Source organism: Corvus cornix, chromosome 3 (assembly GCF_000738735.6).
Source record: "Corvus cornix cornix isolate S_Up_H32 chromosome 3, ASM73873v5, whole genome shotgun sequence".
Classification (NCBI taxonomy): Eukaryota; Metazoa; Chordata; class Aves; order Passeriformes; family Corvidae; genus Corvus; species Corvus cornix.
The window spans coordinates 85930670-85957829 of record NC_047056.1 but is presented as its reverse complement, the minus strand read 5'-3'; the positions used below and the strand labels follow the sequence as shown (position 1 = coordinate 85957829).

At 36.6% G+C, this 27160-nt stretch overlaps 1 protein-coding gene across 1 annotated transcript in view; it reads right to left on the bottom strand.

The window, feature by feature from the left end:
* LMBRD1 (LMBR1 domain containing 1) overlaps positions 1 to 27160 on the bottom strand; it is a 72891-nt gene that overhangs the window by 3451 nt on the left and 42280 nt on the right. The window contains exons 8-14 of the mRNA XM_039569427.1: positions 26766 to 26891; positions 24173 to 24325; positions 17648 to 17712; positions 16778 to 16880; positions 15573 to 15677; positions 14183 to 14332; positions 8807 to 8882 (exon numbers count right to left, since the gene is read on the bottom strand). Of these exons, the coding sequence (XP_039425361.1) occupies positions 8807 to 8882; positions 14183 to 14332; positions 15573 to 15677; positions 16778 to 16880; positions 17648 to 17712; positions 24173 to 24325; positions 26766 to 26891 (778 nt within the window). The remainder of the gene's footprint in view (positions 1 to 8806; positions 8883 to 14182; positions 14333 to 15572; positions 15678 to 16777; positions 16881 to 17647; positions 17713 to 24172; positions 24326 to 26765; positions 26892 to 27160) is intronic.

Below are 27160 nucleotides of genomic sequence, written 5' to 3'. Positions count from 1 at the left end.
CACCATTTAAAAATTACAACATATTCCATGTACATTTGTAGTGCTGACCAAGGAATAAAGTCAAATAGCCAGGATTCAAGACAAAACAACTTGAAAAAAAAAAAAGAATAACAAGTACTAGTAGTCATTACTACCAGAAGAGTCAACTATTTTTTGTTTTGAGTCCACTGATGAAGTTTTTCATTATGGTAAATTAGAAACAGTTACACTCAATGTACTATTTTCAAATTAAGGCTTCTTCCTGGAAGTGAATTAGCTAGTTTAAGATTAATTACAATGATAGTTCTGTTCAAAACCAAGTATTAAAGCCTAAAATGTGATTTTGTGCACTGAAAATTCAAATTGTAACAACTTACTGGTGAAGCCTGTCTTTTATGCATCTCAAAACACAATGAGCTTTCACAAAAAGCATGTAGAAGGAAACAGTTTCTTAGGGAAGAGTTACAAATTGTTGTGAACAATGTAATTTATAAACATTGGCATTAAAGTCAATACTGTATACTTGTTTTACCTCTTCATTAATCACCTAGACAATGAAACAGATTACCCTCTGTAAATCCACAGATCAAACCGGGGAAAAATAAAGAGCAGAGGTCCAACACACTACATAGTCAGATTTAGGAAATGACTTTTTTTCAAGCCCCTTGAAACAGCTCTCAAAGTTTGACAGAGACAGAAGGCCTGTACCTGGAACAAAGTGACACTATGCAATAATGCAGCCTGAGGGTTGACCAGATATAATGCAACTTTGCAGAAAGCAACCTCATCTCCCAACAGACAAACAACATATAGTTACCAGTGTTCATCTCTAACTCAGAAATGTAACTAAATATCAGGCTTCACTATCTGGAAGGCAGCAAAAGTCCACAGAACTGATAATTTCTTCCACTGTGACAAACAGCATTTGCATGGGGCCATTTTGGGCTGCCCAGTATGAAAGCAGCACTGACTTATTGACGCAAATCTAGTGGAGGACCACTGCAACAGCTTAGAGCACACAGCAGGCAATGAAGATGTGTCCTTTCAGCTTGAAGTAAACGTATTTGCAGGTGTCTCACTGCTACCTTTGCTATCTAGTGGGGACATACAAAGTATTAAACAGATGTCCTCCTAGACCTGCATAGTAACAGGACAACAGATGACAGAGCTGTAACAAGAAATATTCCAATTAAATAGTAGGAGAAACAATTAGCACAGGTAAATATTGAAGCAGCTGTCCCTGGAGACATTCACAGTTGGATGGATGTGAGCAACCTGCTCTCCTTGCCCCCTACTGGGGGGTTGGACCAGACTACCTCTTAGGTCCTGTGTGTGCTCAAAATCGTTACATGAAGGTAGATCTTGAGACAATACATATCTAAGTAACAATGGTATTTTTTGATGGAAAACCCGAAGTGAGAATGTTATCCAAAGACAGATGACATCTATGTCCCCAAGCTCAAGCAGAACTTAGTTTTACTTAAAATACACTCAAAACTACTTCCAAAGGAAAACCTGCATCCTTACTGTGCTTGAACGTCTAAGCACTGCAAAATTTCAGACCCTAAAAGTACTGAAGGCATATCTTCAGGTATCCAAGAATATTTATTTCATACAGCCTTGTTTCCAATAATTCAAAAGCTGTGTTGCAAAAAGCAGTTGCTGCTTGAAGTTTGTAGGTATGGCTTTGGTCACAGACCAAACTGTTGAGACAAAGCAAGCTTCAGGAGTCTCTACAGGAGGATCTTAGCAGGTATATTAAAAATTTCCCTGTTTTGTACCTATCATGTCACAACCTAACATCTTTATCAATATTTCATAGTTAAGCTCACTCAAGTACTTCCAAAGTCCACAGAAGTATATGTTAAAGATTGTATTTCACATATCACTTCCAGCTTCCTCTGGAAACAGATTCATGGAATGGCAGCAACAGCTGTCCCAGCCACAAAGACAGTATTTCTTTCTTTTCTTGTTGGCTAAACAGGAAAAAATGACTACATACCTAATTTCCCCTTACTCAGCAGTTTCTACAAGTGTTTTTTTCCATACTCTATTTGAGCACATCCTCACTTATTCCATATTCTTCTCTGCTGTGAGATATATAGATATATATACACACACACACACAATTAATAGTAGCCTCATTCAGCTGTTGAGCCTGTCTTCACACTTCACAATCCAGCTCTTGCACTGCTGCTACTTCTCTGGTTTCACAAGCTAAAATTAATCTCCTATACAAAGCTTTTACAACTTTTGGATTGTGGCATCCCATGCCAGTTATCTTTCTCTCAGCTAACTTTTCCCAGAAATTGCTTAGATTTCATTCATCACTCATTCAGCTTTCACAAAAATGCAAGTATTAAACAGCTTCAGCACCACTTGCTTCAAGGTTAACTTAACAATAAAATCCCATCTTTGATCCCTCATCAGACAGAAAAGCATATTGGAACACATACCACTCACATCTAGCAGGGATCTGAAAATATTTCCCAGCTGGTTGTATGAAGCTACAGTAACTCCCCACTTAAAGAGATGTGAATCACTAAGCTTCCAACACTTCAAACTGACAGCACTTTGAAGTACTACAGTGCACTACAGAAGCATGAGTATCAAATCACTCAGATGTTAAACAACAGTTTGCAGCTATCTAGAATCTTTTAAAATCTAGGTCTAACATACAAGCAAAAAAAGATGCCTGCTGTTTCATCCCAGTTGTCTGGCTTTGGTGCGGGCTTTTTTTGCTTAGCTGGAAGTGGTAATGAGATAGCACCTAAATTAGACCTGTAGAGACCAAAAGTCTAGCCAGATAAAGTCTAGTCCAAAAAGCAACCTTATTTAACAGAAGCTGCTCAGTAGGTTTGGAAGCAAAACCTGACAAAGGAAAACATTTAGCAGGCTAAGGGGGAGCCAGGAACTTGGAAACCAGGAACTAATGAGGAGCCTGGAAAAGCTATTTGGGACAAATTATTTAGAAAGCAAACGATTTTTTTCAGTGCTTCAAGCTACAGGTAAGTTGTGTATGATATTTCTCATGGTCTATCCGCAAATCAAACACAACCTGATATAAAACTAGACAGCCAGAAAAATGATGTAATCAATGTGAATCAGTTTGGTTTTGTAACAGTCATGCAATTTCGTAACAGAAGTTACAAGTCTGGATAACCAGTATCTATTTGCAGTTATTTTACAGTACATGAACAACTGCAGCAGTAACAAAACTTCATGATGATAATTACACATTATGAATATTTCCATTAAATGATGAGAATTTTCAAGTCCCATCAGTGCTAGCAGGGCTTCATAACACAAGGACGCTTCCAGTAAGATCCTCCAAGATTCTGTGCTGAAAGAAGGAAAAAGTCACTAATCAAAGTTTCTAAATGCTAAATAATGAAAATAATGTCCTATTGAGTGATCTGGGTGTCACATTTTTTTTCCCAACAGTCAAATTTAAATGAAGTGACATGTATGAACAGGATTTGCATTTATGTATGAAAGCAGGATTTAGTTGTAGGAAGAGCATTCTGGATCTTATAACCAACCAAGCACAAACAAACTTTAGCTAAACATAGCAAGAGTTTTCACTACTTCCCGCTATATGTTCCAAGAGCCCATCAGTCCTCCTTTGGCCATTTTAGATTTGGAGTTCATCCTAGCACAGTTACGGAATTATAATGCAAAATTTCACCCACCTATAAGGTTTCTATATCACTTTGGTTACAGAGAATCTGTGAGGGTGCCAAGATTTGCATGTATTAACAGACTAGGTGAAAAACATTTAATAAGATTTGAAGAGCTAAACCTGTTAATCTCATTTTTCATAAGTTTAAAGGATGACTTGATTTTAATGTTTATTAAGTACCTTCAAGTGAGGAAAATACTAATGCTATAAGTCCATGTATAAAGTGAAAAGGTACAGCATTAGCCAAAAGCTAGGTCTGAAACCACTTTAATTCCAAAGAGATAATGCCCAGTTTCTACAGGGAAACAATAAAGCATTTCATCAGCCTACTGATGGAAAAAGCATTCTCAATGCTTTTGTTGAAACTAGAAATCTTTTGAAACACTCTGTACAATTCAGGTTAATTACAAACACTAGCCACATGGGTTTAAATACAAACCATAATTGTTATTTCACGCATTTGAATTGGCAGCTTAAACTTGAACTTCTCCAAAAGGCATTTTCTGACTCTCCCTTGAAAACCTTACTTTTAAGTAACTAGAGGCAAACAATTCTTATTGTAAAGATACAGCCAGTGATAAACATCAAAGGCAATACTCTAGGGATTAACATGGATGCAAAATTCTACAAGGAAGCAATAGACAGCATAGCCTATTATTTTCATTCTTATTAAAACCTCCTCCTTTAAGAAAAAAAATTGTGGGAATTGATGAATCTACAACTGCGTGTCAGTGAACTATGTGCTGCAAAAAGATATTTACAGCGCCCTTAGCTACTCATATTGTTAACAGGTGCCAAACAGGGCTTTCTGTGGTCAGACATGCACCATTGTGCTTATCTGTATGGAGTTCTTATGGCTCTAGAGGACTTCAAAAGTGTTAGGTATAAGCATAGATTCATAGTAAAGTACTAGGAAGGTCATTCACTAAAGCAACGGGAAACTGGAAAGTCCTCACTAAAGTCCTTATTTTATGTGAAGCATTTTGTAACTTTTCAAATTAATTAATTTAAAACAACAATTTGGAAGTGATAACCTATGGTCATACAAATCTTCATACAAATTACTAATATTGAGGGCTCTGGGCAAGTTGTTTGTGGTTTTCCTTTGCATGCCTCCTGCACTTCTCTAGAAGAGGAATAGAATATGCTCCTGTTTTGGCATTTGTGTTTGGGGCTCCTTTCCAGCTTGAGTAACATCTATATCTAGTCTTTATTCAGGCAAAAATAAAGCCTGCAGTCCTGAACTTTTTGACTTCTAAGTAACAAGAGTATCTTAGAAGGTGGTACAGATCAAGTAAGGAAAGTAAAACCTTCTCAGTTAAAGCCTTTGAAACAGAGATAATTATTTTCTTTCCTACTTCACATGTAGTTCCAAGTCAGTGCAGGTCTACAAAAAAGGCCCAGCAGATAGACTGTATCCACCATGTAACAGGCCTTGGGCAAGGCTCACTTCCTCAATGAAGGAAGAGAATCCAAGGGGGATTCAGAGCAAATTATGCATTTGAAGCATGTGATGCTTAAAAAGTAGGGGGTTTTTTTGTCTAGAAAGAGGCAGATAGTGTTTATCAGTCCTCCTAGTTCAGGCTTGCAGCTGAGTCATTGCTCATTTACATTAAATCCCAATAACCTGTTTAGCTAGACCTGTACCAAGTTTTCAAAACATTAGTCCTGCTGCAAGAGTCATAATCGCATAATTGAAATCCTTTGTTTTACCTTATGCTCAACTGAATTGTGGACCTGACATTTCAGCTGTCATTAGCCCTGGAAAACAGTCATCAAATGATATTTTTGCCCAACTGTATTGAACACTGAAAACTACAGCTTGTTTTTCCTACAACAAATATATTAAACTTGCTGCCCCTGAAAGACTACTTAAAAAGCTTTTTAAGTTAACCAGAACACAAATCTTTTGTGCGAGATGTTTAACTAAACAAAGATACTCTGACATATAAAATGTACCCTGCTCTTTTTTTGTCTTGTTTCATGTAGTTACACTATTATGGCCTTTGTCATTGAGTATAAAACAGATTTACCTCCTGCATATCAGGAGTAAATAGAGAAGCTTTGCTGAACGAAAGCAGATAACATAATGCTAAAACCCCACAAATCATATATCTAACTGTAAGTACTCAAGAATATGTTTTTTATAAGATTGCATTTTAACTGCCTTGTGTTTCCCCAGGAAGTGAAATTATCCTTTGGACAAAGACAAACATTAGTTTGAAACAAATCTACAGGAAACACTACCCATTAAAGCCTTAAGTATTAGCTGTTACAACAAGATCAGGTCTCTTCTACCATCTCAGAAAGAAAAAAATAATTTACTTAGTAACAGTAAGTAGAGATCATATCTACAACATCTGAGTATTCAATAAGACACCAGATTGCTATAAGCTTATCAGCACAGCCATTAAAAGGTCATTGCTTGTTTTATGCTTAAGGAAAAACACCTGTTAGAATTATTCAGTTTAAATGGAACAAAATAAAATGACGAGACAAATCAATGATTGCATTTAGTTCCAGTTCACTGGTTTACATAAAACCCTAGAACCAAAGAAGGCAATTCCAACTGCAAGTGCTTGACCAACCTTTATCTTAAGTTATTTGCATCTATTTTTGCCCATGTCTAATATCCTTAAAAACAAGAGAACTTGTATTTACAAGTTTAGTTCCTACCTTTGAAATAAGTTTGACTTGTCAAGATGCTGTGGTTGATTACAGAACAGAGCAGCATCTACTTATTTTCATAACTTTTGTTATCAGGTATTAAAAATGGCAGGTATTCCAATGCAAGGATCACATTTCCAATTTCTAAAGCTGACTGGATGAAACAATGAATAAACTGTTTTCACAAATCCAACTTTTTAAAGTTGAGTATTACAAAATAAACTTTTCTTTCACTTATAAAAACACTTGAATGGCCTGAATATACATCTACAGTTAATACAACTCCACTTAAGTGTTTTGATCATATTGATATTCGCATTTAAGAAATATCCCATCCATCTTCTACTTGTACTAGGTTAGCACAGGACAGTGTATCAACACCTTTTCCACCTCTTTTCTATTAAGAAAGGAGACCATGACTCAGAGATAGCCACTGCAATGTGTTGATGATGACAAACCAAAGCCATCACTTACACAGACCAACTCGTGTTCAGTACATCAGAAGGCTAGCTTTAAGCATCAGCACATTGTTTCCATTGATCAAAGTAAACTAGGAAAGAAAATCATGTAAAGAATTAAAAGTATTCAAAAAAATTCAAGTATGGGTGGAATTGAGTAAGTTTATTTAAATCCAGTCCCAGATTCTATAATTAAGCAAAGTCTCAGGAAATCAGACTACTTTAATTTCCCTCACAAAGGTCAAGACTAACAAGCTTATCAATGCCAGTGAGTATATTCTGCTTTCAGAAGATACTGGCCAAGTCAAGAAGCTGCTTACAAGAAACAAAGATCTGTACAACTTGGACAAAGTGATCTCATTTTGAAAGACAATGCATTTGCTCTTTTAAATTTCACCAGTTTCTATTTTTAATCACAAAAACAGGGCAGCTTAAACATGAACTGAGCAATATATTTGCCAAACTATCTACACTTGAACTGCATTAAGTCTAAAAATAGCAATCAAAAAACAGATGAATGATTTGAAGTATGGGGAAAAACAGGGGAAAAAAAAGAAATCTATCACTCTTGGGAAATGCTATGAACCACCAGGAATGAGACTAACACATACATACTAAATTTGAAGATAAGCATAAATACAAGGGAATCACCCTGCAAAAGAGACCTGGCTTGACAGACCAGGAACAAAGAACTAATGGTCCAGTTACCTCCACTAGTACAAAAATAAATTAAGTTTTATATTTTCCACTAACAAAAGTGGAGAAAATCTGAGTGGCTATTAATAACTTTAGAAGCAGTCAAAAAAAAAATCAGGAGTTACAGAATACTGATAATAAGAGAAGAACACAGGACAACTATTTATCTTTTCTATCAATTAACTAATATTGTCAAGCATTTCCAGAAGTATATAAATGCACACACAATATAACTACTCTTCATACAGAGGAGCTGAAAGTTAGCCAGAACAAGAACAATTGAAGCCTTGGGTTTGAAAAAATCTGGACCATTCTGAAGGCCATAAATCTTTTGCTGAGATCAGTGTTTTTAAACAAGAGACTGAAGCAATCAATATGAGTGTGACCTTAAAGAGCAGTATCAGTATTGCAATGGCTTCTGCACTTCAAACTGTGAAAAAACTGTTTATATGCAGAGGGAAAGGAAGTGTAAAGTAACACTGCAAAAAATAAAGCCAGCATGATTTCAATTAGCTTGGTGTTTTTTAATGAAACCAGGCTAAAATTCATTCATAGCCTTAATCAAGTTTCACAGAGGAATAAGCACTAAATGAAATGTTACCAGGATCTCTCTCAAAAAAAGGAAAAAAAAAAAAATCAACATTAAGGCCTGCCAAAATTGAAAGTCAAGGAACATTCCAGCATTATCCATTTGCTTGCTAGACACTACTCAACTGTAAAATATCTGTAATACATCTTCTGCCCAATAATAAGTCAAAAAATGGACATTTAGTAACAGATGAGAGTGTTATACTAGAAATTATACAGAACCATAAGAGAATTAGAGAAAAACAATCTAAGACTTCTAGTTCCACTGGCATTGCTGTTCATGGAGAAGCCCATGTTTACATCTTACTAAAAATTACATAATTCTCTTATCTGTACATTTCCACTGAAGTTCCATTGAGAGGCTCAGACCTTAGTTTTCCTGAGTACATTGAGAAATTGAATAGAATATTTGTCTGCATGTTTGTATGATAAACATACACAGTGAAGTGCCACTTTCAATGCTAAGCTATTCACCAGCTGGGGTTTATTTTTAAGATCTTCTACATACACGTTAAAGCAAATGGGAGATTTTAAAGTTAACTGGAATGCTTTGTTACCCATGGTTTCTAGTAAAAATAGTAATTCCTTCAAATGAATTAAGTAAGCTTTAAGCAAGATGTTTTTTGGATAAAGCTTCATATTAAGCAAATGAAAGCCATGAAGAGAGAGATTAAGCAGCTTATTACAGCTGAGCATGCACCTATCACATTGGAAATACAAGAAAAATTTATCTTACCTTCAGGTGCATCTGCATCACAGTCTTTAGACACAAGTGTCACATTCCTTGACTGGCCATCAATTGTCTTATTACTCTGCATTATAAATACAGAAAATTAGTACACTAGTCTACCAGCAGTGGTCTTCCATAGACAATGATAGTCCAGAAACCAAATACATTTTTCAATGAATTAATTTTATAAAAATAGCTTTAACAAATCTCTTAGAATATTCAAAAGTATTATTTTTGAACAGTACATGCAGAGTAAGATGTGAGTGGTAAAACATGAACATTTCTAAGTGTGATTTCATTTACAAAAAAAATTAATAGCTTGTGTTCTTTTTGAAGACTTGTGAAAAATATACTTGAGCTCTGAAATTAAATCTTTTAACTGTGCATAAAATTAATTTGAAAATCAACTTAGGTGATGAGACACCATGGAAGTGTTACAATTGATAATGATAATTAATACAGTTTACTTCTGGTCTAAAAGCCAGATGGTAGCACCCAATGTACTTGGACAGCCGGAGTGGAAGAAGAGAAATTATGCTTAAGTGAACTACTGAAAACCCAAAAGTACCTGCTTAAATGTCCCAAATCTTTGGAAAACTGACCCTTTCAGAGAACATCAACTCTATGTTCCACATTTTTGAACAATCAGTGAATAATTTTAGCAGAGTCCAATATAAATCCTTTGCACTACATTGATTTCTTTATACCCTGATTCACTTTAAAGGGTCTCATACCTACTGTACTTACTTGCACCCTCATGATTTCCCAAAGAGAAAGCCCTCTATAGAAATCAGTAAGAGTCAACACCTTTTCTTCAGACTGAAAAGAAGTTCCTTAAAACATACCCCAGCAATCAGGACAAGATGGCACATAAAACTAAGCTCTTAATTAAGAAAGTTTATCAACATTAAGCAAATTCAGCTTTCACTTTGAACAGTCAAGAGAAACAACTCCGTGTCTATCCTAAAAAGCAGCAATTTGTACATGAAGTTAATTTTGTTTCATGCAAGGCCATGGAAGTGGGGAGACTGCCTTAAAAACTGATCTGAAAGGAATATGACTTAGTCACAGGAAGCAGGAAAGAAAGTAAAAATGTGTAGACAAAGAACAGGGTGAGAACAGAAGACATGAAATTTCAATTATTCAGTGTACATTTAGCAGTTGCCCATCTCCAGAATGTATTCCAGCTGGCTGTCACTATTCCAGCTGGCTGTCACTATTCCAGCTTACACTGCTCAGTCATAAGCAAGTGCTTCTTTCACAAGAATAGTATCATACCTTCCATGGTGCACACAAAAAGCATGAAAAAAAAAAAAATCACACCATGGCCATTTCAAAGTTTTGACTTCCTTATCTTCATTCACTTTAACATATTAAAAGGATTTTTAAATACAACAATAGCTAGACCTATGGGCTTTCTTTGACTATATCTATGCTTTTTTTCTAGATCTTATATCACTGTTCTCCATGAATAATCCTGTTATTTAGGACATTTTTAGTACAAGTATTGCCAGAGTAAAACTCTCGTGTTCTTTATCCGATCAACTCCAAGGCTGAAAGCAGGATGCATCAAGGCCAAGCATGAGACAAAACCACGTACAGTAACTCAGTATGTGTACTTCAAGAGCTGACATATTTTGGACACTTCAGAAAATAGCAAGCCTCTTACACCTACATAATTAGTTTCTACTTATGTTCAGGATCAAGAACTTGAAAATGTCTGTTTCCACACTTAGCCATCTAAGGGATGATACTTCTGGATTCCTGCTGCTGACAATGGAGTCACTCTGGGTCCTGCAATTTAGCTCCATTCCTCCAAATTATCTGTTTGATGACTGAAGAAAGAAAGTGATCACTGCTGTTCTGGTTCTCAACCAGGGAAAAGTATCGGTGTTGCTCACAGCAAATATTGGCTATTTAATTCCTGTCTGGGTCAATCAAGTCTTAAAGGTCCACTGGGTACAAATATCAGCAAGCAGTGGTCTTTCTTTCAGACAAAGGCAAACTAACCCTTGACCTATTGAACAGAAATAGCAATTATATTTCAAGTATGGGCAAAGTCATGCTTTTGCTAGAAAGCTGAGAAGGTGGCCTAGATGTGGGCACAACTCTTTCTTTGTGAAAGCTTATGAAAAGCCTCATTGCTGATTAACAGATACTATATATTGCCTCAAGAGGTGAAACCAAGCTATCCTTGGTGTCTGAAGAGCTATGGAAGTTGAAGAAATCCTTACAGAGGGGTTCAGTTGGTAAGGGCACTATGTCCAAAAGAAATTTTCAAAAGTTTCCTACAGACACCACAGCTGAAGACACTTTTGATGAATTGGGGTCACATGCTTTGAACACACTAGTGCTCAGAGTTAATAAAGCAAGTAGCCCAGGTCTAGTTAATGCTAATTGCCTCACAAAAGCTCCACTCTTCAGTTAAAAGGAAAAGTCACCAGCACTTCTAAATTAAAAGCTCTTGCCAAGAGGAACTGCTGCCTTTGGAGTCTGTTAAAGATTCAAACAGGAATCTAACCTGTCTCATGCATTAACATAGATTGTGACTACAATTTAGTTTAACACATTACTAGATTTGGAATTACTGCAGAGCAAAGGGGGAAGTACTCCTTTTACACAGTCTGTGAGCCACCAGACTGTCATATACCTGTTTATCAGCCCACCCATCCACTAAGCTTTCTTGAAATAATGCTCATTTATTGCTCGGTTCTTACAGGGTGTTGGTTACCAGTGGATTTTACTTTAAGGGATGAAATCAACTGCAGTGTGAGAGCACAATGAAAACTTGGACTGCCAAAGCAAACTGGTGCATAGGGTTATCATCAGGAAGCTTGCCATGTCTAGTTCACTTGCCCTGCTCCTGGACACTTCTAAACCCATAATCACCAATTCATAACTTGTAAGAACCTCTTCATTGCTACATCCACAGAAAAATATCTTGCTTCACTTCCAGACTCCATCTCTCCTCATTTCGAAATATCAAAATTTAACATCCAGTTATCAAGGTAGTCAGACACAGAAAATGTTTCTAGTACATTCTGAAACACTGAGAGCATGTTGTCAGAAAATCTTGTACCTACATGGTATGCCAGAGAAGCCCAGATGTAGTTTACCAGCATACTCTTTATGCCTCATGTTATTTTAACAATAAAACCAGTTTCTACTCAAGTTAGATTATGCACTTTAAACACAGCTCTTTGAAATGAGACGTAGCAAGCTGAATACCCGGGATAGCTATCTTGACCAGAACATTTTTTAATCCTTTAAACAAAGTTACAGCTCTACTCAACCATTCTCGCTAATCCTCCTTGCAGTGCTGACCAGGATTATATTTCAATAGCTGCAAGAATGACAGGAGCCTTCCTACTGCTGTGCTCTATTCTCTTGACCCTTTCTTGTTAGAAATTATGTATTTATCTTCAGATACTATTTGTCATAAACAGCTAACATGCAAGTGCTTGTTAAGTATCAATCCTTCTGCCTCCCTCAAGTTGCATACACTATTTTATTCATAAAGCAAAACAAACTGCTAGCTGCAGCCTTTATTATTTGTTTCTCTCTTCAAATCTTCCATGTTATCTACATGCTTTATTACAAAGGATCCCCTTCTCAGGTCAGCAAGGCTTAAAGTCTAGTTCAGTAGGACCCTTCATGGAATTGTTCTTCCCACTCTTACACCCACATTGGTTCTGCACTGTAACTACAGGCATACAATCATTCTACAACATAAAAAAACCAAACTGCCTTTTGCAGGGACTTGAGCTCATAACTAACTCAGATACAGCTATATGATGTTCTAGGTTACATAAGCAGTAAGCAATCATGCCAGGAGTTCTATGTAAACGCACCTAAATTGATTCATCTTAGTTTCATACTGCTACTACCCTAATTCTGACAAGTTGAGCCAATTTATAGACACCTAAGCATGTTTATTTTGTGTTAGTTATATTTAGCATAATATATAATAAAATGCATTACACTTCCTAAATACCAAATATTCAAATCCCCTACAGTGATTCCATTACTGTGCTTGGACTGGTATCAGGATGACCAATTGCCCACTACCAGACAATTTAGATGTAAAGACAGCAGTAAAGTTGTATTTATTGAAACCTCCACTTCCCTGCAGTGACAATCAATCCTACCACAGCAACGCAACTCATTTAAGTTGATCAAGTTCCTCTTCTCTAGAGCATTTAACACTACTCAAATTTCAATTTCTCCTTCCAATCCTTTTGCCCCAAGTATTCTATATCCACTGTTTAAACTGAAAGAGTTGATAGTAATAAGTTACAAAATGTACTACATAATTGCAGTTGAAGGAAGTCAGCCGGTGTTTGGTTTGGGTTCTTTTTGTAAAGCAGGTGCATTCTCCTCCCACAGGAACATCCTCCTAAAGAACTAACAGATATTCCAAAAGCTCCAAGCAGCATCCCATCGCTTCAATCTCATTTAAATCCCTTCTTTCAACCATTCCAGCTCAACTGTTTTGTCTTTGTGAAACTTAAACATCAAACAGCACACCAAGGGATCTAGACTTCACTGCGCCTGAATAAGCAACCAGTTCACGAGCTGGTTAGTTGTCTACATTTGCAAGATCAGGTCTAACGATGTCTACCCTTGTAAGATACCAGACCTTAATAAACAGCTGTCCATGAAACCTCTCAAGATGCTTATGATATGTAACTTTGAACTTCCCAATAAATATGCAGGTTGCCACTCAAACTAAGATGAAATACAGTAATTTAATTCTTCAGGTACAGAAGATGAAAGACTTAAAAAAACCAAAACCTTGAAGTACACAAAAGTGCAATAACGAAAGCAGAGACTAAATTTTAACTGTTTAATTCTGTAGATTTTACAGCACAAGAACTGCACGGAGTTTCATGAAGTTGGACAGTCCAAAGTGCCTGAAGTGTGATTAATCAGCACGCACTTATCTCCACTCAGATTATTTTCTACTGTACCATGTTATCTTTGTCCTTCCTCATAAATATGCACATAAAAATGATCAACTGTGGAACAGTACTGATTTCATTCTGTACACAGCCTTACACATTAAAAATAATCCTCACTGTAGTCACTCAGCAACCTAAGCAGACCAGTACAAAATCTAGTGAAAGCTAACAACTGCCTAATCAGGAGTAAAACAAAACTCAGTTTCACACAGTCTTGAGATGATCTAGGAATTAAGTTGTGTAATATATAGTACAATCAGTTTCTGGCTTGTGTATTACCAAGAGACTTACTACTATTTAAAAAAACTGGCTACTGAAATCTCTTCAAAAACTGAAAATGTGCCTGAATTTAAAAGTTTCTGAAAACAGTACATTTGTGATGCAGAAAATAAAATTTAAACACAAAAAAATTACATCTCACCTGTACCATGTATTTCTGGCTTCCATACATTACATACTGTGGGGCAAGACTGTAAATCATGTAACTTGTATGAAGAACTATCAACAGAAGTATCATACAGAGAAATAAGAGTGCTTGAGGTCGAGTTTTTCCTCGTCTGATTTTATAAAGCTAAAATCAGAAAAACAAATATTAACACAATGAAATATCCCTTTTTCTCTGAAGGCATTTAAAAACCTCTTTAATTCAAGTAAGTTTTAATTCTACTGCCAGAAATAGGAGGTTGCTAAAATTATCCTTTGGCAACTTAATTCCAGTGATTCAAAGCAGGTTTTCAGGTGTATTTACCTAAATTTCAAAGTACAGCTATTTAACCAAATTAAGTGCTATTTGTATTAATGGCCCAAAGCACTTATACACTAGCATTTAGTAGCAAGATTTAAACTGCCTGTCACCTATAACAAACTGTGCATTGGTTTATCAAAGAACACTCTGTCCTTTGGTCAAAGTGGGGTGTCAGCTATCATTATAGCCCCAATCAGATCTAGAAACATAGGATGGAGTTATGAGGGAGCATTCCCAGGCTCTGAGGAAACTGGCACACCATATGGTGAGATCTTGTCCATTTAACACTGCAGGGAACAACATAATCCCTTCCTTGCTATCCTGTAGACACCGCTGTACTCTAATTCCCAGGAGCTCAACCTGACTACCATGTTAGGGTAAAGAAGCTGGCAGCTGAGGGGGAAATGACAGCACCAAAACCAACAACTAATCTCACAACTCATTGCAAAGACTGATAGTCGCTGTTCACAATTTTGGAGTGCCACCACATGAAAAGGTGACAATTTTAAAGGGGAAGTAGGCACATTACCAGGGAAATACTTAACCAAGTATCAGAGGCATGAATGTCATGCTATTGGATACAAAGCTGCTTGTCCAAATACAGCAGTAAATTATTTGCATAATATTTAGATAGCCCTATCACCACTGCACTGTTTTCTCTCTTATGAAGCTAAATATGCTTTTCACACACATGACAATTCAAGAATCTCTGACTGCATGCCACATTATAGATTTTGACCATAAAGTTGACCAATACATCAATCACATGGCTTTAACTTGGAGAAGTCAGAAGCCAAAGTGACACTGATTAAACACTTGAAGGAGTCAGCTGACTCTATTGCTCAAATTAAAATACCAGCTTTGGTCTGATAACTTGGCAAAATGAAACACCTTCCAAAAGCAGTGCAAATTGTACAATAGGCTTTTAGCACTCATTAGGCATATAGACAATGCTACTGGCAACATTCCATATTTATGAAACAATACAAAAATATTAAATATATTCAAGAGCACATATTCATTAAATATCTGAGCATTAGAAACTAAACTCTTAAGTTATATTTACCCTTATCCAGAAGAACCATATACCCATATTTCGAATCCCTGCCATTGAAGTGAAGATAAAGTACATAACAATGGTTGTGATAAGAATATAATCAAGTGGAAAAACCTAAAACAAGAACATAAGCAGTTAAAAGACAAGGCAAAAAAAAAGCTCTTCTCCCACTTAAAACTAAGTAAGTAGCTTCTACTTCTATAGCTTATATCTGAGGTAGTCAGTCCTGTTTAAAAGTTTTACATAGCTGGCTCCAAACATAGCTAACAGCTTGCTGCTAATAGAGCTCAGACAATTAGTTTGGGAAAGCACTAAGCATTTTTATTAATTTCAGACGTGCCTTAATTTTGAAGTGTTATACATTTTTAGACCAAGAAATACTTAATTTTAGATACACCCACAGAATGACAAGTCCACAGTGGAAACAATTATTTTAGGACTACATCTTTGTGACTATTTTTCTGATCATGTTTGCATACAAAACTTGATTTTTATATTTACATTAATAAAAGCTTGTGATAATACTGCTGCTGAACACTACTTTTCTCAGTAAACTACAAGCTTAGATGTTCAATAGTTTTAAAAGCCATGGGGAAGCAATGCATTGTGCTGACCCATTATACCAAGAATATAGGGGAACTCAACTGGGGGGGAATAAAGCACCAGCTTAATATTAAGGCTTTTGTTTATCTCAGTTTACTTATGACAAATTTGTACGTGGACTTGTTGCCTTCCAACTCTACTGAAGTTAACTGATGTTTGTTTTTATATTGGGTTTGCTTACAAGACCAATGCCTGACTATAACATAAATAACTGCCCAGTGTAGTATATTTCTCAATGTGCAATATATTAAAAAGTGAAAAATTGTATTTACTTCACTGGAAAGAGCTAAGCTATCCAGTACACCAACTAGAATGTATGTAGCACATGGGACAAAGTTGCTTTTAATCTGTGAATAGTGACTACAAGTGCTGTCCTCTGCTGCCACTTTATTCTCATCACATCAAAATCAGTTTCAAGCACCACCTTCCTTGCCCAAACTAGCTTCCATCCACCCAAGATTTTCACATCAGTAACTAAAAATTAGTAAGGAAGTTGCCTTGCTTTTACTGAACACACATTTAAACAATGTTGTTTTAATTAATTACTTCAGGAGTTTAACAGAAAATAGAAGAGCATCCTTATGTATGTATATCACCACTTCTTTACTTACTCTTTGAAGAACTGGTAACAGCATATTTAATGGATTGGTCAGATTAGTTCCCAGAATTATAAATCCTGAGTCGAAGCCAGCTGAATGCAGAGCTTTGTCCAAACTGCAGTAATTAGAAAAGCTGGATAAGTACTGTGGTTCTCCCAGAGCTTTGTCTTTAGTTCAATTTAGAAGGACAGCTCAAAAGAAAAAAAAACCCAAACTGAACCAATCCCAGAGAGTGACAGCTCTCTAACAGCTTTACAGACACATGCTTTGCTTTACCACACTCACTGCACTTGTTCTGTGAAAGATATATTGATTTCTGCATCTCCTCACCATTTTTGCTTTTCCCTAGTTTGGGTAATGAAGCTTATTTTCCCAGTCTGAAAGATTAAAAATGCCAACATTTGAGACCTCTGGTTAGTGCCAATCCATGTTGAAATCCACCAGATTTGCAGTCAGCTATGTTGCTTTCGACACCATAAAACCATTCCAATGCAATACACATCAAAATGGATCAAACATGTCATTTACTGCAAGAATTTAAGCACACATTACCCAATCACAGAAGTACCTACATGCATTAAGATTCATTCAAGCCATCAGAATACTTCTGCAATCTGAATTAAACATCCTGAACATATATGTTTAATTTCTCAGATGAATCAGAAGTGTTTTCAGCCGGAAACATGTTTTTTCTTCAGTTTGTTTTGGCACATTTTCCTCCATTTGAATATATACTATCATAATAAGAAGTGCAGCTCTATTGACAGAAATGTAACATAGAGAAGAAGGGGGCTGACTCCTGAGGTAAACCACACCAATTTTTATGTTAGAGAAGAAACTAGGTAATTTAAATGGTCAAGGAAAATGCTGAAATGTACTTACTTTGACAAGAAGAGAGAGACAGTGAAGAGCAACGCCACAATGATGAAGAATACTCCCCACACAATCTACAAGTAAAAATTTGAAACAATTTAACTGAAAGTATTTGTAGTTGATGCAAGAACCAAAGACTTGCCTTGGTTCCAACAACAAACTAATGATCGTGGAACACTTCAGAGCTTAAATACACTTTAAACAGTATTTTTTATTTTTGGTAAATACTTGAGAGAAGTGGCCACAAAACTTTTGCTCTGTTAACATAGTCTGTCAAGTACATCACATGCTCTAGTGTAATACACAGATCTACCCCTACGTCAAAAGTGACATTAAGAAAAGAGATGACGTTACACTAAATGAACCTAACATTTAACAGAACGCACAACCTGTATTCACTATATTATGTGGAAAACCTTAACTATGTACATGCATTTAGGTTTAAACAAAGAAATTAGAGATTGGTGCCTTGACCATCACACCTGTGTGCTCATCTTCCAACAGGAGTAAACCTGTGCACAGCTGACAAGGAACACCTCACCCTTCCTGAGTAAAAGTTCCCTTCTGTAACACTATTCTGAAATGCACAAGGACCAAGTCACTTGGGAGTGAAGAAAAACTCAACCAAGCCCAAATGCCAGGTCTTCATTAAAAGACAGGAATGTGTTTTTATTATGCCTACCAAATACAGCACTTGAGCCAAGAATTGATACTCCAAGCTGTCTCAACCAGAGCATGTCTGTTTTTCTTGGGTTAGCAGCTAGATCAGGAAACAATTCTCCATCCTTCTGAGAGGTTTTCTCCCTCACAATCTTTTCTCTGGGTACTTTAGGGGACAACACACAGAAGTGAGCCTAGATAGCCAACCCATTCAGTTACAGTTCCAACAGTTTCACTGTATTTTCCTAGAAACCCTAGTCATGGAATACAATCAGATAAGCACGCTGAACTTCCAGAAACAACGTTTTAAGATTGCTAGACTTGAGACTTAAGAGTTATTTCAAAATTCTATATGCAGGAACACAATGCATGGCCTCCCACATGAATGAGGGAGTTTCACAGTTTATTTTATTAGCCTCAAAACTTGGCCCACAGTCATTATGAAAAGGTTAAGAACTTTATTACAGCTGCTCATTAAAGACACTCAGAGTTACAATGCTATTATTGTTCACTATAATCTGAAGATAAATGTCCATCTGCAAACTCAAACACAATATTAGAACATCACTTATAAAACAAATCAAATTATGTAGCTCTTATTAGACACAGATTTAGAGACCAATATCAAGGCAGGTATTAAGTTTTGCATTTCCACATAATTAAATGTACTAAGATTTTACCTGTCCACAGTAAACTCCCCATAGGTATTAGCTGTATGGGAAATAGATATTCAGAACCAATTGAGGCCAAGACTCTGAATCTTATATTACTTCACCACCTTCTGCCAGCTGTGGCCACTAGACAGGTATTTGTATCTCCTCTGGAATATGCCTGTCTTCTGAAGTGAGATCTAACATTTAGAAATATACAGTGGTTGAATACCACTCCTTTCCCCATTCTACCTTGTACTCCAGTCCCATTAAACACAAGATTGAAAAGGCTATTATTAAAAAAAACTTGAAAAGTCTTCATCCCATATGTCCACAGTATTATTAAGACTACTGAACCATAAATTATTTACAATTAATATCAATCTATGTTTACATGATTCCAAAGCATCAGCTGATTTAAGCCTTTCCCAGAAGGGATCCTTGTATTCTGTCACAGATTTTCCTCGTTCTTAACTGACAACAGATCAAACAACACCATATTTCTAGCCTACAAACCAACACACACGCTAATAGTCAAACTTGCAACTTACACAGTCCATCTAAGGATTATCAAGTTGACACATTAAACGCATGCCTCCAGCTGAGTACCATTTTTGTATCTGCTTAAGGTAAAGGTTAAGTACTGCCTTGTCCTTGCCCACCACACAAAGCCTAAGACAGCTAAAAAACCACTACAGCAGGAACTATATACTCAGTTGCCTTTTACTTGTCACCCAGATCAAAAGACAAATACACAGTCTCATTGGGAAAACATGGTACTACTATTTACTAGCTTTAAACCAACTAGAGTATCTTTAAATATTCTAGATACATTTCACTATGAACATTTACAAAATAATTTTGCTTTGCATCACAGCATAAATGACTTTGAGCTCTTGAGAACATGAGTACATGGTTCAACTTGAGAGTTCTAAACAGGACTATTTATTAACTGATGCTGAAAAGCTTTAATACTAGAACAGATGAAAACAAAAAGCCTGGGTCTCAGCCAAACACACAGAGGACTTTAATAAGGTCATTTTTATGAAAGGAATTTTTGAACTATATTAAGAGAACTCTAACTTCTAATGCAAGACAAACTTATTTCCTCCTTCCCAGTCCTTTTGAAAGCAGGACCTCAAAACAACCATACTTCAAGCTGTGTTACCTCCTCCCCTACAATCAGTTTAAACTGCTCCCCTGCCAGGCCATTTCCTGATACCCATCAGTACTCAACCATTTGCTATAAAGCAGGTTTCAGAGCTGCTGTCTTGCACTTACATCACCAATCACCTCCAAGTGTCTGCTTGGGTCTTCTAGTCTACAGTCTGTTGTACAAACTAATATGCATACTGCTAACTGACAACAGAAGAGTGAATCATGTTTTCATACAATACTCAAAGTATTCCAAAAATAATGATTTGAAGCAATACCTACTAATACAACCTACAATGAAACCTGGAATGAGTTCCTTGAGCATCTTAATAGAAAGCCTCCATTCAGGCAAGTAATGACACAGCTAAAGCAGAAGACAGTAACAACTGGCTTGCTTAAAGCTTTGTTTTACATTTGAAGGTGTGGGATTAGAAGACATGGCTGAGCAAAAAAAACCCCAAAAATATCAATATAGGTATTTCTCAAACATGGAAGCATGCTACTTCTAGATCAAATATGATTCAACTTGCTATTATCAGTTTAATAGATAAAAAAATTGAAAAATAATTTAGAATTATCAATCAATTAGTGTATTTTTACATTGCTACTGGACATGAATAAGTAACAAGCTAGTAAGTCTTTTCTGGCATTTTTCATGTTCTGCTTACATCATTTGTCCTGGCACCTCCCTGCAAGTTTCTAAACATTCCCTTAACCCCTGCATCACTCTCGTTTGAGTTATTCAGAGAGATCTTTGCCTCCTATCCCTGCTCCCAGATCAGTCAAGCTAAGCTATTTCATCTATGGATAATTCTGAAATTTTACTAAGATACCCATGGAATTTCAGACTTAAATTTACTCTAAACAGGCACAATCCACACACAGTTGGTACTTGTTCAAAAAGCCTCAAAAGTAACTTCCAAAAATTGTTAATATTCACCCTGTAGACAGACACCAAGTTCAGCAAAAGAGGTGCTGCTCCAGGGAATGGAGCAGACATTTCTATGCCAGCCTGTTAAGAGGACTGTGCTGGAGCAGATAACCACCCTTGGCCCATGGAGAATCCCACACCAGAACAAGTGGGTATTTTCTAAAGGAAGCTGCAGCCTATAGAGATCCCACATGTGGAACCAGGTGCTTCTGACAGGAACTTCAGCTCATGGAGTCCACTCTCACTGGAACAGAAATGAAGTGGGAAGAGGAAGCAACAGCAGAGTGGAGGACTGTTATGATGGAAACTCCCTATTCCCCTCTGTGCCACTCCAGTCAGAACAAAAGGAGTTGAGCCTTGGAAGGAAGAGTGGGGATCTCTGTTTATGCAGATCTCAAAACAGAGCACTTGATTTTGTTATATTACCTTAGGCATCCCCAGTTTGTTCAAAACTGCTGTGAAGTACACCATTAAAATACAGATGCAATACTCCCTATTTACCCCTGTTGAGCAGACTTCCATGTTTCATATTGTATAGTCCTGTTCACATATTGAACAAACATAGCTATGTGCTCTGGAGTTTGTTTTCCCTAAAAATTTTTTTTAAAACCCCATATATTATATCACATTTCTCTTGTTGCTGAGAGTATCAGACAAAAGTTTAAGAAACCATAAAATGGAGAAGCAGGAAATGTTACATTTTGTAGAAAGAAATTAGACTAATTCAACATTATTCAACCCCATGTTGGCCAATACTCAATTCACTGGGATCTTGAGATGTGTAGCTTTTGACTGAATTGAAAAACTAACAGGTTCATCTTTGAGTTTGAGTTAGCTTTGAGTAAAAGAATCATCAAATAAAACTTACTACGTAAAGAAAAAAGTTTTGTCTTTGTTTAACAAGAAATCACATGCTAATAGATACTTAGCAATAATTAAACAATTGAAGCAAGAACACTTGAGGACACTATACAAAGACAATATGATTACAGGAGTCTGAATGTAGGCAGTAAGTGTTGTAACTGCTGGACTCTGCCTAGCAGGCTGCTGCTCCCTGAGAGCTCAGTGAGGGTTTCCTAGGGCCGTGTGATCAGTCACATCCCGGAGTCCATTTTGGGCAGCCCCTAGATCTGGCTCCAGCAGCCAGCAGCATTAAAATGCAGTGGTGGTAAAGAAGGTAGAGAAGGGTCTCCCATGATGGTTTGACATGGCTTTAATATCACATCTTGTCCCCAAGATGTTCAGAGGTAGAGAGACAGCGTGCTCTGAGCATGTGATGGTTTTGTCAGGGGCCATGGGGCGGTCCCTGGGCGGGGTTGGGGTACAGAACAAATAGGAAGAAACCGAGGGAGTGGCCAAGGCCAGGGAGGGAAAAAGGGGAACATGTGAAATACAAAAAGCAGTGGATTAACAGATCCCCACAACTAAGCTAACATTGTAAAAGACCTTGAAGATTAAGTACAATTCCTGAATATGTTACTCTGTTTTGTTAGTCCCAGTAAGAGCCTGCAACTCCCATAAATTGACCATCCCAAATACAAAGCAGAAAAAGGATTCTCTAATACTTGTTTCAGAAGAAATGGAATTTCTCCTGAAGTCTGAGAAGCAGCCACATATTTGAACAGTAATATCCAAATTGAAGGCACTGAAGGTGAAAATGTAAAACAGTAAGCAAAGCTCCAAGATACTTCCTACACTTCTACATTGAACAGAAGTACTATACATGGATATTGAACAGATTTTCACCTTTTGTTAAAGCCCAATTGAACAATTGAAAAGTTATGTATTTGCAAAGACATCCCAAGTGCTCTTAAAGCAACAGTAAAGCAGTTCTGCAAGAGTTAAGATGTAATTAAGTGATACACATTACCACCTGCACAGGACAGCTCTAGTCAAAGTAAACAAGTTCTTCATAGCACAACCACAGTCTAAGTGAAAATCTTCCAGGAAAAATTATACACCTGCAACTCTGCTTTAGTCTGTGATTCATGAGTCAACAAGTCACAGTGACTGTCACAGCTACTGAGAGAATACAAAGCTTTCAAACCACAAAAACAAGGAGACACTGGAATACCATCCTGACTGTAGGTGATAAACTGTAAGTAACCAATGATATTGTACGCTTTCCTGTGAGGACACAATGAACTGTTAAAGTCCCAGAGACAAAATATATGGCCAATATATTTCTCAAATTTGAGATTTATGTGAAGAGTTACAGAAAATACACAATTGTATTAAGTATTTTTTAAATCACAAGGAAGCCTCCAAACTGTTAACATGAATAGTTTGGGATATTTGTCCTTTCAATGGAAAAGCTAAGTTTATATTTGTAATGTATCATAGCAAGATAACTCCCCTAAGAATTCCACACAAAGCTTTTGTTCAGATGCAATTTTAGCCCACAGCCTTCAGCACTCAGCATTAATAGCAGCAATAACACAAGAAATTGTTTACAACCCACGCCCTTCTCCCCAGCTTTCCCAAAAGCAGCCTACTGTAATGCTGAAATTTCTTCAAACATCTAGTTGGTAAGAAATACTTTATATGGCAATACTGTTCATAAAAGTACTAGTTTTCACAACCAGGTATCTACTGAAAATCAAAGTCCTAAGATCAAAGAGACCAAGATAAAAGCTTTGCCCCAGTAACCATCTCCCTTGCATTGGTTAGGTATCATGACATTAAGTTCTATTCAGCTAGCTTACTATTTATCAAGTAGTTCCTTGGCAAGATGCTTGTTCCAAATGCATATATTATCAAAGTATCTCTCACTTCTGCTGGATACATGTAATTTAGATTAACCTAAGCTAACTGACAGCTATAGGATTCTTCCTTCTCTTCTCATTTTCATATGCTTGATAAAAAAAGTAAGATATTCAGATTTTCTATGGCAGTAGCACGAAAGTAGATCAGCTAGGATTTGTTCATTTTTAATCTTAATCAGAGTTGAGGCAAAGTAAAAGGTTTTCCAACAGCTCAGAGTTCACTGTAGGGCTATAATTGTGTAGTACTGGAGTAAATTTAAAAAAAGCAGTTGATATTCAGGGTGGTAATTGATAAACTTGACCTGTGATTTATGTGGGGAAAAAGGAATTTGGAAGTTATTTCAATTTAAGTATTAAAAGTGAGAAGTTTTACCTTTAGAGGTCGAATAGCTTCACAGAACTTTGTCCACCAGCTTTTCTCAATAGACTCCAGATGCCTCTCTCTCCTTCGAAGTGTCCTTAATCTCTCTTCTAGTTGTTGTAAAGTCCGTCTATCCCTTGATGACAGAGGACGACCATCTCTGCACTGGTTACAAAAAGAATGCAAAAGATCAAGGGTCACCAAATCAAGAAAACAGATTGACAGCTACTTAAATTATCTACAGCAACTCTAAAGAATTTGTAGTACATAATTCATGCATGTCTAATTTTTATGAATATCAAGAGGATGAAGTACAGAAGTCACAAGCTGCAACAAGAGGAATTCCTATGAGGTGGCAGAAACCACTTTTCACAAAGAAAATGTTCAAAAATTTTAACAGGATGGATAGTCTCCATGGCTAAAAACGCTTTAAAAGCACAGCCGTGATCTGAATAATCTGATCTAATCCGAAAGTGGTCCACATCTTGTATGGAGGGTTCAACACTGTGGTTCTCAGATCACTTACCATCAAATTCCATAAGCCCATATATCCAACTTGGCACTTCGTATTTTCTTTCCAGCATCCCACTAGATACTCAGCTATGTTTCTCGAGCAAGAAACACAGGTCAAATAAGAAGTAGCATCACCCCAAGAATTAGTTGAATGTACCAGATGGATTGTTTGATTATTATGTTTAAGAATGGATTTTAATTTTGAGCCTTTAAACACTGAGCAGGAACCACCACACTCTGCTGTAAAGTGAGCAGCACATCCTTACATCTCAGTTATTTGCAATAAGCAAAAGCAACAAAATCAGCATTCAGTAGCTGAACCAAAATTGTTTCTAACATTGATGCTAATGTATTACAAACTCATACTTTGATAAAAAAAAGATTATTTTATTGTAGGAAATGCACCAAAACTATATTTTAAAGTTTTGAAATTCCTTATTAATTTTCTCTTATTTTAAAAGATCCTTCCTGCAAATAATGTAACACTTTATACCAGTGAAGTTAAAAAAAAATTAAATAAATTTGTCAAAAAGACTAAGACCACATTATAGGCATAGAGAACACTTAAACTGGAGATCACAATGCACTTTTAATAGGAACACATGTACCATACCCTGTATAGCACCTCTGTGACTTAAGTACCTTTTTGACAAAAGTTCAAGCTCCCAATCTGCAATTTCCAAGCTTTGATTATTTAAGACTAATGAAATAAACCTACCAGATGTACTAATAGTGCAAGAACATACTACATATTGAATCTCAGTAGCATACCTTAATACTTCTAGCTTTTACTGTATAGTACTGTCAGTAACACTCACTTTCTTCACAACTTAATGCACATACAACTGAAGAACTAAGATTTGCATTACAAAATGAGGCAGAATCCTGACTGTAATCCATAAACCAAGAAAAATTAGTTTACACTAAAGGTCATTAGAATATAGACATAAATTAAGAACTTTCTACTTTTTCACTCTATTGTTTAGCCAGACTGAACAACAAGACCAGTTGCATGCAAATTCACATAATCCAACCAGGTCCTCTGTAGTAAGTAATGATCCATTTGTCTCAGATTTCTCATTTTTCTCATACTGACTTCAATAAGGGATGCCTTTGTTGTAGTACTACGTGCAAAACCAAAACATGATAATTTAAACAGACTACTTTCTAGATTTCTTTATTCAACTAAATATCTAGAACACTGAAGGTGCCCACACTGTGTAGATGTAAGCCAAATATCAAGGGAAGACTGTTGGAACTGCTTCAGCATCTGAGGTCTACTACCACAGAGCACACAACAGCACAGATGGACTGCCAAGATGGAAGTAAGGCACCTCGATGTCACTTTTCCCAATCAACACTGTGAAAACACTGGTCAAACCACTGTCTGAAATGGGTTGTAAGAAGAGGTGGGAGATTTTCCCCTATCATCTTGTATGTAAAGATAACTCACTCTCCTTTGGCTTGCACTCAGAGGCTGTTAAAAGTGTCTTGCTTACACCAGGAACAGCGTTTCCATTAGCTGCAAAGCCATCATGTGTTAACAAACGGTGTTAGCATCTGAGGGATATTTAGGACTCAACAGTTTTCCATATGTATGCTTTTCATAAAGAAATTTTTTATAACAGCAAGGTGCATTAACTGGGAAGCAAGAATATCTGGAGCTGTTATTTATTCATAAAGATAATTAATAGTTTGATGAATCTAAATCACAACAGCTCTATGCGGCAAGTATCCAGTGTTAACTACACTGCATTGAGTAAGTCAACAAACTGGATGCCATTTCTGGTAGCAGACTAAGTGAGGTTAATATCTACAAAGCATCTCTTCCATCCAAGCTGGCCTCAAGAAGTTTGAGTTTAATTTGTAAACACTTATTAGCCAGACAGAAACAACTATTGCTGCAGGACTAACAAAGAATGTAACAGCTACCATACAAGTGACCATGTGTTTCAGAATAACTCAAATAATTGCAAGCTATTCATTTCTGACTTACTATTCTTTCTGAAACAAAGACTCTACAGCATGACTATAAACTAGTAAGCAAGGAAAAAACAAATCCTTATGAAAGTGAGAACAGTGAAAACCTTACCTTTGATTTAATCCTCAATAAATGTTGCTCCACCTCTTCAATATCTTCAGTGTTCTCTAAACGTTCATAAGATGCACTGGTAGTTCCCTTAATCAAGTTTAGAGGCAAAGCTGACATACCATAAGCCTAAAATAAAAAGGAAACATACATACTCAAATTTTCTGCCATATATTTTCATCTGATAAGGCTGCTCTATGTTATATCTATCAGGTATCACTACTGGTTTTACTGGCTTTTTCACCCCATCTGCATACTCTTACTAAGGCAACCAATTCCCTTCCCCTTTTCAACAAAGCATAACAAATATGCTTTGCGAATTCCAGCAATCCTCATCATGCCAGAGGTACTTAAGTGTCTCATCATTCCTCAGACACGTGTTAAGACCTCATATAAGC